At 34.9% G+C, this 16,218-nt stretch overlaps 1 protein-coding gene and 1 long non-coding RNA gene across 2 annotated transcripts in view; one reads left to right on the forward strand and one right to left on the reverse strand.

Moving 5' to 3' along the window:
• LOC140161282 (uncharacterized) overlaps positions 1 to 1,921 on the forward strand; it is a 30,287-nt gene extending 28,366 nt beyond the window's left edge. The window contains exons 3-4 of the long non-coding RNA XR_011860086.1: positions 594 to 712; positions 1,241 to 1,921. This is a non-coding gene — a long non-coding RNA (uncharacterized lncRNA). The remainder of the gene's footprint in view (positions 1 to 593; positions 713 to 1,240) is intronic.
• A 4,305-nt stretch (positions 1,922 to 6,226) lies between these two features.
• The window catches only part of LOC140160208 (uncharacterized), a 31,595-nt gene continuing 21,603 nt past the window's right edge, over positions 6,227 to 16,218 (reverse strand). The window contains exons 5-16 of the mRNA XM_072183486.1: positions 14,933 to 15,021; positions 14,670 to 14,743; positions 13,506 to 13,743; positions 13,202 to 13,279; positions 12,892 to 12,952; positions 12,664 to 12,757; positions 12,242 to 12,363; positions 9,378 to 9,710; positions 8,108 to 8,244; positions 7,846 to 7,909; positions 7,549 to 7,608; positions 6,227 to 6,634 (exon numbers count right to left, since the gene is read on the reverse strand). Coding sequence (XP_072039587.1) covers positions 6,413 to 6,634; positions 7,549 to 7,608; positions 7,846 to 7,909; positions 8,108 to 8,244; positions 9,378 to 9,710; positions 12,242 to 12,363; positions 12,664 to 12,757; positions 12,892 to 12,952; positions 13,202 to 13,279; positions 13,506 to 13,743; positions 14,670 to 14,743; positions 14,933 to 15,021 — 1,572 coding nt within the window. The 3' untranslated portion in view covers positions 6,227 to 6,412. The remainder of the gene's footprint in view (positions 6,635 to 7,548; positions 7,609 to 7,845; positions 7,910 to 8,107; positions 8,245 to 9,377; positions 9,711 to 12,241; positions 12,364 to 12,663; positions 12,758 to 12,891; positions 12,953 to 13,201; positions 13,280 to 13,505; positions 13,744 to 14,669; positions 14,744 to 14,932; positions 15,022 to 16,218) is intronic.

The raw sequence follows: 16,218 nt of genomic DNA on the forward strand, positions 1-16,218 counted from the left end.
AACTTTTGTCTCTAGATTAATAATATGTCATTTTAATGCTTTGAAAATGTAGGCCTAAGCATAACTAATTATGGTTGATCAAAATTTTTGCTTTAGTTTTTGTACCATTTTTCAAAGATAGAGTTGAATTCCTTAATTCAATCATTTCCTTTCCAAAAATTTTTCCTTATTTAAACTTGTCTTTATTACTTTAAAAGTTATAGTGAAAATAATGTTTAAATTTTCCCCGCCAAACCCAATCCTGTGTGCATCCTTTTAAAAGCCGCTTTTGTTACTCATTGCATGATATACACTAAATGCATAAATGTTGCAACAATCATGCAGTCATTGTTAAATGTGTCCTCACTGTGGATCTGAATTTGGAAATGCACACTGATGTAGATTTATTGCCCTCGCAAGATGTGCCCTAATATCACATTCATTGTAATTAAGATCACCCTCACCCAACAACACCTTGCATGTACCTGTTTGTGATATGGCTTTAGTCAATTTTGCCCTAAACATTGAAATTAGAATAGAAATCTGAATCATCACTATAAAAGAAAGAGGCTATTGGTATATCAATTCTCCATTTATTTGTTTATTTTTTTCAGGATATCAGTCGAAAATGTTGAGAAGTCACTTGTAGAAGACTCATCAAATTCTTGTTTCCATGACAACTCAAGATAGGAAACAGCTTATACGAAGTATTACCATCTCTGCTCTCAATTATGTAAGTTTGAAATGTTTTGTTTGAATTATGTACACCCCACACACACAAACAAAACTTGTAGTAAAGACCTTCAATCAGGGACTTTTTTGACCAAAAATCACCTGGCCAATCTTAGACCCCCACAAAATTTACACCACCCATCCACCCACCAGACATGCCATACTTTTTACATACCAAATGTAGATGACCCCCTACCCAAAAAACATGGGCAGTGTCCACATTGATTTATATGTTGAATTACTCACTGCTTTGCATTCCGACAACTGTGGACATCCTCGGTTGCAGGTGTGTTCCCTGTTAGGTGGCAAAAACTATATCAAGGTCCATGGTTATAGGTCTTTACAAAGGTCTACCCCCCCCCACACACACACACACACAAAGTTTGCCTCAGCATCCCACATGCCAAAAATGCATAGTACTGAACAATTATGAGCAAAAGTAGGCAGCTGAGATAACCTATTTTGAGGGCCTGTTTTGTAACTCCTCAGAAGTGTTGTAATTGGTTTTTCATAACTTTTTTCTTTGCAGAAAACACAACTTAGTAGATTTGGCTGTAGTACTTCAGACACCACCATTGGATGGTCCCAGGTGACAGCAGTGTGTATGATAAGGAAATATGTAGCCATTTGGATCTTGTCACAACACAAGGAACCCTTGAGATTGAGGGAGAGCCTAGTGGTAACTGAATTGATAAAAATTGACTTAATTTATTGCCACACTGGTGTACATGTTATATGTCAAATATATGTTGAGATGAAGCAAACTGGCGCAGTTATCGGCAACAGGATCTGATCCAGACAGATGGAAAGGACATATAGGCAAAGTCTAGAGAGCAAAAACAATATAAAAAATATAAGTAAATGAACATGTAAAAAGACAGGTTGATATCTTTGTAACCAAGTATGCCAAGGATATGGGGATTTCAACATCAGTCAGCTTAGGCTCCGACCAAGTTATTAATGCGAAGGTCATTGTTAAATACAAGGGGTCCCATAAAAAGTAGGTTCCAACAAATGTGGTGATATTTTAAAATGTTCTTTCAACCATCATTCAAATTGAGCCACAAATGGTTGAATGTAAGTCTCCAAAAACTCTTCATTGAGTGAGCATTGTGTGTGTGTACAATCAACCAGTACGGTGCAACTTAAGGGCTGGGGTATGAACGTTTGGACAGTATTTATTTTGGGACATTAGAGCACATCAGACATATCGAATTGCATTCTGAATATGAAGAATGTCATTCTGATATCAAATAATTTTGATTTTTGAAATTCGCAATTTAATACACATTTTATGGCAAATCATTAAAATTGATATTTTTGATATTTAACAGTGCTTGAAGTAAACTTTATAAATCTGATGATTTATACTTAAAGTGTATGTAGGTGGGATGAAAAGCCCGACGATCAATTGAAAATTTTGACATTATTGAAGATATGGATTTTTTCCCAAAACACCAAAAAAAATTAGGTCTTTTTGGGAAAAAAATCCATATCTTCAATATGAAAGGTCAAAATTTTCAATTGACCGTCGGCTTTTCCTCCTTGCTACATACACTTTAAGAATATATCATTAGATTATATAATTTACTTGAGGACTGTTATATATCAAAAATTTGAAAAATATCAAATTTTTATAATTTGTCATAAAATTTGTATTATATTGTGATTTTAAAAAATGAAAATTATTTGATATCAGAAAGACATGCTTCAGTATTCAGAATGCAATTCGATAGGTCTGAGGTGCTCTCATGTCCCACAAAAATACTGTCGAAACTAATAAACGCTCATTTTGGATCCCTTAAAGTCACAGAAAATTCCCAATTCATCCTACAACCATTTTTACATCCAAGATCATGGCTTCAAAACAGTTTATCAAATGAGATCTGGTTTTCTGCAAATTATAGCTACAAGATGTGGCTTTTACATATGTATACACTAAATGATAGTTGCAAACAAATTTTAAAATATCGCCACATTCGTTGGAACTTGCTTTTTATAGGACACCCTGTACATGAAATATGGGCAAGGGTTGCGCTGAACCTGTTAAAAAATTGTAAAAGCGTATGTACTTGTTTCAAATTCTTGGGACACCCAGCTGGCATTCATCACTATGAGAAAACTCCTAACTGTAATGCTAGGGATACAAGGAATACAGCAACACTGTGTGTTGCTGTGGGCATGTTTATGATGATATTAAGAAGTCAAATTTCAAAATTCTCTCCTTTCGCCCAATTGGATTAGATACAAGATATTTTATTTTCCCATAATTCACATGAAATCACACAAGTATAAATTTTAAAAAACAAAGGCAATATCAAACAAACAAATTATGGAGGGGATAACCAGATTCCATTGATTGATTTCATTTAGGTGCAAGTTGGGACATGTGTAAACATTAAAAATATGCTAAAAATCAGGTTTGAAAAATAATAATAAATTTCATATTCACATTAGGCTTTAATTTTGATGAAATTAAAATTAAATTTAACATAAATTTTCAATGTCTTTCTGTTATTATTTTGGAATTTTTTTTTGTAACTCCACAAAAGTGGCTAAATTACTACACCATGTATGGGTGTTGCATGTTGAAGATCAAATTATTTCTCAATGCAAAATGCGCACCTATTTTTATGTGATAAGTGCTGCATGCAAAACCTTTGTAACAAAGATACTTAAATGCGCATAGTTTATTTTCGAGTAGGCCTATTAAGAAAAAACTCATTCTTCACCAGGATTTGAACCGGGGACCCCTGGGTATCCAGACCAGCACTCTTACCAACTTAATTATCAAGGCCTACCATACCCTGTGTTGCTTTTTTTGGTAGTGATGTCAAAATGAGGCCTTTATGAGAGAGTGTTCAGATTTTGCAGCTTTTACACATGGGCATTTCAAGGCTATGCAACTTAAACATGCAGTAATGTCACAACCAAACTCAAAGTGCTATTGTAAGTTACAAAGAAATGGGAAACAGTATTGTATGGAAGGGACAAATAAGGGAATCTATTTCCTGTTCTTTTTGACCAACACCACTCCACTGGTTGCCAAAGTCAAGATTCATCAACTAAAATTTCTCGAGCCTGTGAAAGATTATGCGCTTTTTATTCCACTACATGGGAAGAGGAAACCGGGACGACCGCGCACACTGTACTTACAGTATGTCCAGCACCTCCTGGGAGATACTGAAGGGATGCTGCAGCCAAACAAAATTGTTTCGGTTGCCCAAGATCGCATTAGTTGGAGAAAGCTTGTAGTCCCCTGCTCCGCAGCCGACTGATGATGATGATGATATCTGTGGATATGGCAGTTAACCAATGTAGCTTATTCAGTGTAAAGGCTTGGCTATAGTCAAACATCTTGTGGGCTATTTTCAGTTGCAACAAATGCAGACAAAGCTAATCACTTGAGCAGAAAACCAAAAGTCACTGCAGAGAAATAAAAATGCAACAATGCAACAGAGAAACCCCCAAAAGACATCAGACTATAGCCTAATCTGAAGAGTATGTGCATAATGCAATAAAGGTAAACTTGTGTACGGTCAACATTTTGCTAGATCACATCACATTCTTTATACGTTCCACCATATTGGAAGAGGAAACTTGGGAAACCAAATGTTCTGTGCAACAAAACCATATTATGTTATACATTACTTGGTATAGTCTGTATATCTACCTCGAATCACCGGCAATATCTTTGAAGTTCAGCAGCATGTTCAGCGTTAGCTTAGCGTTACTTGGTGCGTGTACATACTTTTATGCACACGATCAACATGCCACATATGTACACACAAGAAACTACGCTAAGCCAGCGCAGCACACGCTGAACTTCAAAGCTAGTGCCTGTGACTCAAGGTAGATATACAGAGTATAGAACATCACGCTGAGGAGTTGGCAGAAGCTTGTGGCTACCTGCTCAGCTCTTACTGGAGGAGGAAAGAGACGAGGCCCCAGCAAGAAGCTAATGAATAACTGAAACATGAATCAAGAGATGAACAAAGTAAGTCATTATTTTATTTTATTTGTTCTAATTTATTGCACATTAGTTTCTTAGCTCACAATACAAACAGAATAAAAAACAATAAACAATATGAATTATTAATCAGATGCCAGGCAAAGAGAAATAAAGTTTGTTTCTAGTAGGTGTTCCAAAAACCCAGATGTATTTTGTTTTTCTTATTTTTTGGTTTTGTTTGTTTGATCCAAATATGTGATAAAATAATAGGTTTCAAAATCAAAATACTAGTAATTGTCAAATTGTGCAAAGTAGATTAAATATAAAAGAACTTTGGTATAGCTATAAATTGATGTTTGAAAAAAAGTTCTTGAACATTTTATGCATGATGTGTTTCTTTTCTTCCTGCATTTCTCAAATAAAAAATGAAATGGGGTTATAGGTCCCCAAAATGGAATATAGACGCCGTACAGGACTAAAACTTGTTTTGTTTAGTCTTGTCTATACGCCCTTGAATTAAAGAGTATCAGTATCAGCACAAGTCAAATCAAGTCAGAAGTTACAATAATAATAATGGGCTTCCTACATTGACTTATGTGGCCTGAAAAGCCAATGCCTACAGAGATGAAGGTAGCTGGACTTGGACCAGGTAAGTGGTCAGTGAAAATGGGTCTTTATGTTTTTATATAGACATTGTTTTTTTTTCATGTGTGTATGACTTTTTTGTCAAAATGTATATGTAGAGCAGAAATGTGTGTTCTTCATAGTTGCCATTGATTTGACATACAAAGTCATTTAGAATGTTTTTGCTCTTGGAGCAAATTATAGAATAATTGGTACCATCTGGACTACAGATTGGACAAGCCTTTGTTTTTAGACCCTAGCTCCCAAGCTCCCAGCAAATTATCTTTCTAATCACTTTAAAAAAATGTATTATATTTATATGTCAAGATCTATCACAATATGTTTTAAATGCTTTTGTATCAAATAGGTACTACCAACATGTTTTGATAACATTGTCAAAATGTTACTGTAAAATATTTTAAAAGACAATGTTTTGATAATGCTGCTAAAAATGTTTTAATCTTGATATAACCTAACATTTAAACATTTTGTGGCAACATTTGTATGCCCTTTTGCATATAATGATGCAAGTAAGAGGAATAAGTCTAATCTCGCCAATATTGATTTTGAGTTTTTTAATTAAAAACAGGTGACATATTCATAAATCTTTTCTTTGATTCTTATTTAGAGAATTTGCTGTCATTTTAAAGGGTTTGGACCATACGTGAGCATTTTAAGGTGTGAATGAATAATACACAAATGATCAAAATTGAACATTTTTGACATTAGACTCATAAGGCTATTCTATTTAAAATCTGCACTACCATATATCTTCCATAATGGGAATATGGATTTAAAATGAAATGAACACATTGGCAGCTCCATTTGAAACTCAACCTCCCTGAGTGGAAGATTCAGTTTGAATCTCTCTCAGAGGGTGAATGAAATTCAAATGCCTTACGTTTTAATTCCATTTATGATTCATACTACCCCTGTGGAAGATATTTCCACAATTTTCCACAGGGGATGAATTTTAAATGGAATAACCCATTCCTCTTGATCGTGTCAGGTATTATGATAATGTTTTATGTTTGACGGGCTATAATAGTACAGTCTCTTAATTTTTAGGAATCCAGATTTAAAGTATTGCACATAAATTATGTTAAACTATAATCAACAAAACCCTCAAAATTTAAGCTCTCTTAATCTGGTAATATCTTGCACGATATCAGAGACTTTCTCTTGTTTATAATGCGACCAATCAGCATGACTCTGTAGATTATGTTGTAGGGCTGTGGGAGATGGATACGGCCTCATGATGCCTCGGATGTTGCGTCTTACAGTATCGTTGCTGTACTTGACAAAGTAGTCCTTTTTGATCATAATGCATTCAGCCCCATTGCTTACCTGTAAGTGAGAGTATAAGAAGATTGTCATAATGCAAGTAACATATACTAGTAACAGGGAAGAAAAATAGTTAGCAAAATATAACCTAATTAAAGATCCATTCATTGGACCAAAATACCATACAACTCTCCACCATTTTAGTATTCATTTAACAGTTACATGCTAATAAGTTCCCATTACTGACCTGGGCTATTCTAGTTAAAGGCCATACACCCCCTATAGAAGACATTGTCTTAATCTTCCACACAGTGAGTTGAAATGGGATTACCTGAATGGTGTCCATGGTGTAAAAATCAGGGGCGTAGCCAGCTTTCTTGGTCAGGGGCGGGCAAAATAAAATTTTTGGGGCACAGACGAAAAAAATTGCAGTTGCATCATACAATACATAGAGACTGTATGTCTTCGAGCTTCCCGAAAAGGGCCTTATCGGGATGATGTGCGCGCGTAGCGCGATAAAAATGGTATTTTACACTATTTTCGCCCATTATCCGGCTAAACAAGGGCTTTATTGTTTGTATTTTACACTATTTTGGCCCTGAATTGTGCTAGAAAAGGGACTCCTTGCCCTTTTTATTTTCCTTTGCCCTCCTGATTTTCTCTTTCATTTTTTGTTAGAGGGCACTTTTTCTTTCATTTTTTTTTTTGTCAGGGGGGGCACTCTGCACCCCCGCTGGCTACGCTACTGGTAAAAATGGCAGTGATTATAGAATCATGGAATTGAACCAGTCAGATTTGCACACTCAGGTTAACAAAAAATGTTTCTCCTTAGTCTTTGTTCAAAGTTATGGTTTGCATTTATTATTTTAGAGGTTTCAATATGCCAATACGAATTGTGCCCTATGACTTAATTCTTTTAAAAACATCCAGGTTTCATAGAATTTCATGGCATACTTTTACTAGTCACTATATCTTACCAGGCTGACACTTGCTTGTTCATGGTCTATACCCAGATCCATGTTCAGAGTTGATAATCCCTGTGGGTATGAACAGAAAAGAATTTAGAATCACTGTCACCTTGCAAGAGACTAAGATGATGGGATTAGGCTTAGGATTCAAAGATTTGAGTTGGAGATTTTGAGGTTTTTTTATGTCAGACATATCTATAACAGCTGAAATCATTTTTTACAGGGAGAGTGCTGATTTGATATTTTGTTATGGTCCTGCATGGATTTGAACCCAGGACCTCTTGCACCAATGACAACGACCTTAACCAGTGTGTCACGCTGCTCCTTGGCTTTAGCATTATGGTTGGAGTGGTAATCAATTTGAAAGTTGCTCCCAGAAAAGAATTGTCAGTAATTGTCTCATTAAATTAAATGTATTGGATCAGTACCCTCTTCCTGATCATCTTCATACTGCAACAATTTGAATTTTACTCAAAATAAAGAAATGTTGACTTTGCATTTTATTAAGGCTCTGATAACTTTTAAAGTTTGAATCAATTTTCTACTTAAATATCACCCACATACTTACAAATACATCCGTCTTTGCAGGAGTTCTATCTGCACAAAAACTGAGATTTCATTTTGTTTGGATGGGTTGATTTCACTAGATTCATCCGATGAGTTGTTATTGGGTATAGTCAAATATGGCATGAGTGGAGTTGAACCCTAAATGGTACAAAAATAGTTAAAATGAAACATTAACATTCATTATGCAAGTTGAGATGTCATTACCTTAATTAGCTTTTAAATATACATTATGCAAGTTAGGATTAATTAGGGCAATCACAAAAATGTCAATGTTTTAGGTCATAACATCATAGGCTAATTTCCAGACGTTAATTCAAATAAAACTTTTTTTAATTGAAAATAGTGATCAGAAACCCTTTGCCCAATATGGTGAGTTTATTAAAAGCTGGTTTAGAGTAAAGTGGCAAGTTTTCCGTGTCACGGAAAAACGGACAAATCCATGGAATTTAAGAAAAAAAACGGAAAACATGGAAATTCGCGGAAAACATTAATTTTTCCTTGAGAAAAATAAAAACGAAGAAAAAAATAATGAGAATGTGAGGTAAAAATAATGAAAATGAACTCTGTCTTCAATAATATCAACCTTAAAACAACTAGACATAGAGTAGACATACGCTTATAGTTACTTTTGATTTGTGAAATGTGATTTTTAATCATGGAATGTGAACTCGGTATTGAAATTACATCACGGAAAATCACGCAATTTAGTATTTAAAACCACGCACGGAAAATCATGGAATTCTGTGTTTTAAGGTTATTAATTATTTTAAACTGTTGTGATTTGGTAGTTTACAGCATCTTACGAATGGTAGTGAGCTTTGGCAAAAACTGCATTGCTCAATTCATAGCGAGCGTGTAGAAGAATTAAAATATCACTTTTATAGGTGCTGCGGTTCTTGAGTTACGTTGTAAAGAGGGCTGAAACAACAACACTTTTGTAAAATGTACATAACTCATTAACAACAATAAATTAAGCAAGTTTGCAAAGTATATGATTTGTAGAATGAACTTTTGCAAAACATCAAGGCATTCATTTTCAATAATATATTAATATAGATAATGAAAATCAATTTTTAGGTTGCTTCGACCAACAATACCTCGTCTACCCTTAAATCACGGAAAACTTGCCACTCTAGTTTAGAGCATTTAAATGGCTGATTATTTCACAAGTAGTATTAAAATACAGACTTGTGCACCCCTTGATATGACCATACAGACACAAACACATCTTTTGTATGGTTAAACCTGGAATCAAGAATCTGAAAACTTACATTTTGTTGTGACTGTGGACCAGAAGATTTATTAAAAGCCGATATTTGATTATAACCACTCTTTGAATATGATGGTGTAGGAGTGGCCCCCTTACGAAGATCAGGTTGAATTTCAGGTAGCACTGATAAATTACTTTCAGATGATTTCCTTTGTACTTCCTCTTGTATGGTTAGACTCCATGGCCCTATGGAGGGCGCTTTTTCCTCACTAGTGGTCGACATAATTGATTTCCTTCGTAACGATGGCGCTTTTTCCTCACTAGAGGTTGACATGATTGATTTCCTTCGTGACATAAAGTTGCTGTGTGGTAATGAGGGATCATCTTGAGCCATCTGAAAGAAATAAAGCGATATTCACTTGTAAAATACAAATGTCAGGTGTAAGTATACTTACACCTGACATAAAGCTATGAAGTTGAACAGAGGATGTTTAAAGGCATTCCCATAACCCAATGGTGTTTCTGACCTTGGTATGTCTGGCTTTTGTACACATGTGGCCCAGTTGATGGTTGACTATACCTTGCATTGGGATTGTGTGCAAATATCTGGTATTTTCATCCTTTTATTTAGCATTCAAAACATTGAGACTTATGAATAAAATGAATGCAGTGGGACAATATGAATGTTTCTTGTAAGAAAGTCAAATATAAGTTATAAGTCTCAACTATTAGCTTGTTGCCTGCAGTTTTAAAATTACCATTTTGTGTGTGTGGCAATGGGGACTTTGCCTTTAAAATTAGGTTATATCGGGGGTTATATTGATCAAATTTCCCAATCATAGTGCTTTGTAGGAATGCCTTTAAGCCTCCTCTGGAAGCTGAAAATGTTTTAGTGAAAAAGTGATATTTAGTACAAACAAACAAACAACATTGTGTTGTTTTTATCTGAAGCTTGTAGATTGTGCACATTTTACCTGATTCAAGCATACTGTCAATAATATTTTGAATCGTTTTCAAAGCGCCTCAGAGCAAACTTTTTGATTGTGACATTGTATATTCAATGCCACAGATTTGATTGAATAAAGCCTGCTTCATATTTGAATTCACAGATGTAAACTTTTCTTTGCACATCTTGATCTAAAAATTAGGAACTGTAACATGAAATAAATAATTGCCAAAGTTGAATTTTGATCAAATTAAGCAATAATTTGATTTGGATAAGCCTTCTCTTGCATGTCTGGAAACAAATGTACCCATAAGCTTAAACAGTTACCTTTTCATAGTCTGAGTTGAGCAAAGACGTAGCTTGTGATGCCATCACAGCGTCTTCATTCAGCGTAGTGATTACACTCCTCTGGGTGGTCAAGTGGCAGCAGATCGTCATAGATGGCGGGCAGGTCATATCCGGCATCCCTGTTGAGTGTAGGTCTTTGGGTCTTGATCTCTAAGGCTTCTCTGATCTTTCGGTTCCAGAAGTTATCCTCCCTACCGATAACTTTGACATTGTCCAAACTGATGTCATGCTGGTGAATGGATTTATGTTCACCAACCGCTGTCGGAGGGGCTGTGGTTCTTGCAAAGACCTGCACTCAACAGGGATGCCGGATACGACCTGCCCGCCATCTATGACGATCTGCTGCCACTTGACCACCCACCGGGTGCATGGTCAGGTGACCGGAGGAGTGTAATCACTACGCTGAATGAAGACGCCGTGATGGCGTCGCAAGCTATGTCTTTGCTCAACTCAGTCAGTATGACAGAGTCCAATATCAGTCTACATGCTGCTAAATGTACCCATGTTTGACAAACATGAAAAAATAAAAATATGGATGATGATCAATTATTGGTATGATTGGATACCATGGACCATGATAGGTGTAGCATTGTACCAGTGAGTGTTGACTCGGAATCAACCAATCATGAAGGCGTCTTGTTACTAATTCATTACCACATTGTGAATCGGGTGAACTACACACCCACCACACACCCTAAAAATATATACTTTCTGTTGCTGTCAATCCAATATAAAACATTATTATGTTTAGATGAGAATACAAGTGTGTGAAAATATTGGATCCAAAACATAATAATGATAACACTTTATGTCCAATAATTATTGGTCTCGCTATGAGTTTTAAAATATAGGACAGTTTTACTTAAGATATTGAACTTGACTATTGAATATTTTTAAAACTCACAACTCTACCAATAAATATGTGCTCAATCGAGCAATTTTACATCAAATTGTGCTCCTCCACCTAATGGCAAGTAAATATAGGGATTGTACCAAACATGCAGGTGTCAATGAATTATGGAGTTTTTATGGGAATAGGTGACCATAAATATAATAGTGAATGTTGATCCATTTAGATTGACTCAGTTCTACCTGGTTTGGAGATTCAGATTCCATGTGTTTAACAGCTCCTTTCCTCCTGGTACTACTGCCCTGTATCACAAGTAACACAAGCTGGTAACTTGTCATATGATTCAAAACCACCCTCTTTCAAATTATTTGAATTGGACAAAGGTGGGACCTAATGCAAGGAATGGGTGTAACCGATCATAGAGACTTCAAGATATGCCATAATAACCCAATAACCAAATTCGCATTTAAAAAGGTATACAATGTCTCTCACCATATCCATGATAGCCTGCCATTATTAAAGAAAATATGGTGTAGAGTCGAACCCTGGGCGGCTTTGCATAAAGAATTAAACTTAAGTTTAAACTAAATCAAGTCCTGTTAAGATTAAACTTACGCTAAGTTTAATTTCAGCTGAAGTTGTTCCCAAGGTACAGACATGGTAATGTTTCTTTGAACTGTCAAAGTTCAACCTGTAAATTTTATAAATTATTTACATTTTGGTGAACAAATAGTTGTATTTACAGCTCCAACTATTATGTTGCCAACCATATTTGACTTACCAGTCTTTCGAATTCAGAAGTGTGCACATTATCATGGAGTGTGGGCACTGCTAAATACTGGTAGTCTGCAACTGTTGCATTGCTTCTTTTTCGACCAGACCTTCGCTTGTAATGCCTTGATTCTGAAGAAACAAATTATAGGCCTATTGTAAAAGAAAGGTTTTGTAACAAAAGACACCCATACCGACACCCACACACCCCCACCCCACCCCCTACACACACACCCCACACACCCCCACCCCACCCCCTACACACACACACTCACACACCAAATCAAAACAGCAAATAAATTATGCTTCACATATATATGTGTACTGAAAGTACCATAGAGTATTATAACATTTAAAAAAAAAAGTCATTTTAAAAAATACATATTTTTGTCCGATGAAAACAAAATAATACCAATCAGAATGTATACTTACGGTTTTGGTCGACATTTAGTCTAGGTAATTTGACATCAAATGATGTGAATTGAGGGGTGACTGCTTTCAACTGCTTCATCACCTGACATGTACCCTATATAAAATAGATCATAGATCAGTAACTAAAATAAATTAATATTTTAAAATAAATTTTTAAGTGATTAAATTAATTTAATTCATAAAAAATTTACATAAAGAGATTTTTTACAGCGATATTAATAAACTTACCGACATAACAACATAGATCCAATCTGATTGGTTGCTATCTTTCACTATCACCTGCCCTCGTCTGTAGTGAAAAGGAAAAGAAAAACGTTTGCCAGAAAATGTTTAAATATCGAGTTATATAAAGGGTATATAAAGGATATAAAACATTTTCATAACATTCAAAAATATTTTTGAAAACTTTGAACGCCAGAAAGTGAAGAACTTTTTTGTTAAGTGCAAGCTAAGAGGGAGAAGAGAAAAGAGTGGAGCAAGTGAAGAAAATGAGGGTAAAAGAGGAGGAAGAGAGAGAAAACCAACCCCAAATACTCACTTATAAAAATGGAACAAACACATTTCAGGAGATTCTATCAACTTCTCCACTGGCCAGTATTTCATAAAAGGAAGTTTCCTGTCAAATGTAAAAGCAGACAAAACTATTAAGAAAATAACTTTAATCATCTGGAGATATTATATACTTTGAATTTCCCCATTTGAGGCTATTCGTGGCCTGCGCTTTTTATTTTTTTAAACTTCAATTAAGGTAAAATCTGCTCCCAAGTGCCATATTACAGAACATGCTTGATAAGAACCAAAGTTATAACTATAATAAAATAGTCAATAAATATTTGACAAACCTTATGTATTTAATATGTTCTGGTTCTTCTCCAGGTTTCTGACCCCTCATGAATATATCAAAGAAATCATCTCTCCCAATGCACAATAGCTGGACATTTCCTTGACTGGAAACAGTAGCTGTACGTTTGGAGCGATGTAGAAGAGCTATTTCACCAAATGAACTGCCTTTGCGCAGAACAGCAGCAGTTCTTGCTTGACCATCACCACTAGATTTACCGTCCATGATGGTCACCACAACTGTAATATAATTCATTGGTTTCATGAAATGGGCTATTCCAGGTCAAAGATGCTCTTCCCCCATAAATGATGTTGGATTCCAGACTTTTTTTTACTCAGTTTTGAAGACCAGAATTCCAATATGTTTTTTTAAAAATAGTTTTGGACTATTTTCCCCCTTGGAATTCTTTTATCAGGAATAGCCCAATTCATGGTTATATCAATACATGTTAAACTTGGTAACTGCCAATAAAGATCAATTATAACTACTTTTCATTAGGAAAGTACCTGTATTGCATACAAGGAAATGAGATGAGAATATTAAGGGTAGACTAGGCATAGTTGGTCTAAGCAACCAAAAAATTGATTTTCATTATCTAAATCAATATATTATTGAAAAATAACACTTTGATGTTTTTGCACAAGTTCATTCTACAAATCATATACTTTGAAAACATGCTTGATTAATTGTTGTTAAATGAGTTATGTACGTTTTACAAAGGTGCTGTTGTTTCAGCCTTCTTTACAACATAACTCAATTAAGAACTACAGGACCTACAAAAGTATATATGTGATATTTAAATTCTTCTAAATACACTCGCTATGAAATGATCAATACAATTTTTGCCAAAGCTCACTACCATTTGCAACTACCAAATTGCAAAAGTTTAGAATAACCTTAAAAGAATGTAATGAGGCAAATACAGCAAATCGTTGGGTAAGTGCAAGAAGGTCGTATGTGCCATTTTTGTTGAAATTTATAGTGTTTGGTAGATTAAGAAACTCTTATTTTATAAGCCTTGAAATCAATTAATTTATTAATTTTTAATTAAATAATTAATTTAAGTAGTATATAAGTAAAAAAACGAGTGACCAAAATGGTGCATGCAACTTTCTTGCACTAACACGTCGAAATGTAGGTGTGTGAAGGGGTTGCGGCAACGTACCTGAGCCAGATATAATGAAATAGAAATTCTCTGCATAGTGTCCTTGTCGAATTATTACACGTTTGGGTGGAATTCTGTGTGAAAATAGATATTCAATTAGACCATTTCATGAAGTTTTCGGGGAAGTTTTGTGTGTAATATTAACATGTTTAGTATAACGACTTTATGGCAGTGCTCTTTTTTGGTACTACTCATTTTATAGCTCACCATTTTGATGTTTTCAAGAAATAAATCGACAATACATGTATCATATGTATACTTACGTTTCAAACCACGCCACTTTAACAAGCTTTTCTTGCATATGGAGAGGGTATTCAGCAAAAGAACGAATGGTTTGTAGACCATACAAAGCCTATAGGTGGAAATGAAAACGGTAGAGGTATTGAAGTCAAAATCCATTTTGTTCACTTAACAACACATTCAGAGCCAAATAATACAATATTATTACAAAGTGGAAACGTATTAAATTGGACGTTTTATGCTGAGACTAACGCTGGCAAATTTGCTGTTTCTTTTAGTGTTAGAGACAGGCCTTCATATTCATTTTAGATGTAAAGGATAGATCCTTTCCGACTACATTTTCTCCAGCAATTAAGTAACCAACTCATGAAAAACGGTGGCTTTTTCAACAGGAGTAAGCAAACTATGATGATATCTTTAAACTTATCATGTTTAAGCAAACTTTTGCAATTTATAAAATATCATCATGTTAATCAATCTAAACGAATGCACATTTAGCATGCTTACCACAGACTTTGAAAGAATGAAATGACTAGGCCTATCTATAATCTAGGTTTTGGAAAGTTGATCGAAATGTTTGGAAAGTCAATCAAGAGTTTGGAAAATCAGTAGTAAATCCAAGAGTTTGGAGAGCCAATGTAAATGTTTGGAGAGTTAATCAAGATTCAGAAAGGTAAATCTATGGAGAAACCATCTGAGAGTTTGGGAAGTGTTATCTCAGTAAAGTCAATCTCAGAGCTTGGAGAGCCAATGTAAGAGTTTGAACAGTCAATCTAAGAGTTTGGAAAGTCAGTAGTAAATCCAAGAGTATAGTCAATCTCAGAGCTCGGAGAGCCAATATAAGAGTTTGGAGAGTTAATCTAAGATTCAAAAAAGTAAAACCTATGGAGAGACCATCTGAAAGTTTGGAAAGTGTTATCTCAGAGATTGGAAAGTCAATCTATGAGTTTGGAGAGTTAATATATAAGATTCGGGACAGTAAATCTATGGAAAGCCAATCTTAGCGTTTAGTAAGTCAATTATCTTAGAGTTTTGAAAGATAATCTAACTTGGGTGTCAGTTTGGAAAATGGAAAAGTTAACCTAAGACTTTGGAAAGCTAGGGGTTTGTAGAGATAATCTAAGATCATGGAAAGTCAATTTATGGAAAGCCAATGTAAGAGTTTGAACAGTCAATCTAAGAGTTTGGAAAGTCAGTAGTAAATCCAAGAGTATAGTCAATCTCAGAGCTCGGAGAGCCAATATAAGAGTTTGGAGAGTTAATCTAAGATTCAAAAAAGTAAAACCTATGGAGAGACCATCTGAAAGTT

The sequence above is a fragment of the Amphiura filiformis genome, chromosome 9, assembly GCF_039555335.1.
Source record: "Amphiura filiformis chromosome 9, Afil_fr2py, whole genome shotgun sequence".
Lineage (NCBI taxonomy): Eukaryota > Metazoa > Echinodermata > Ophiuroidea > Amphilepidida > Amphiuridae > Amphiura > Amphiura filiformis.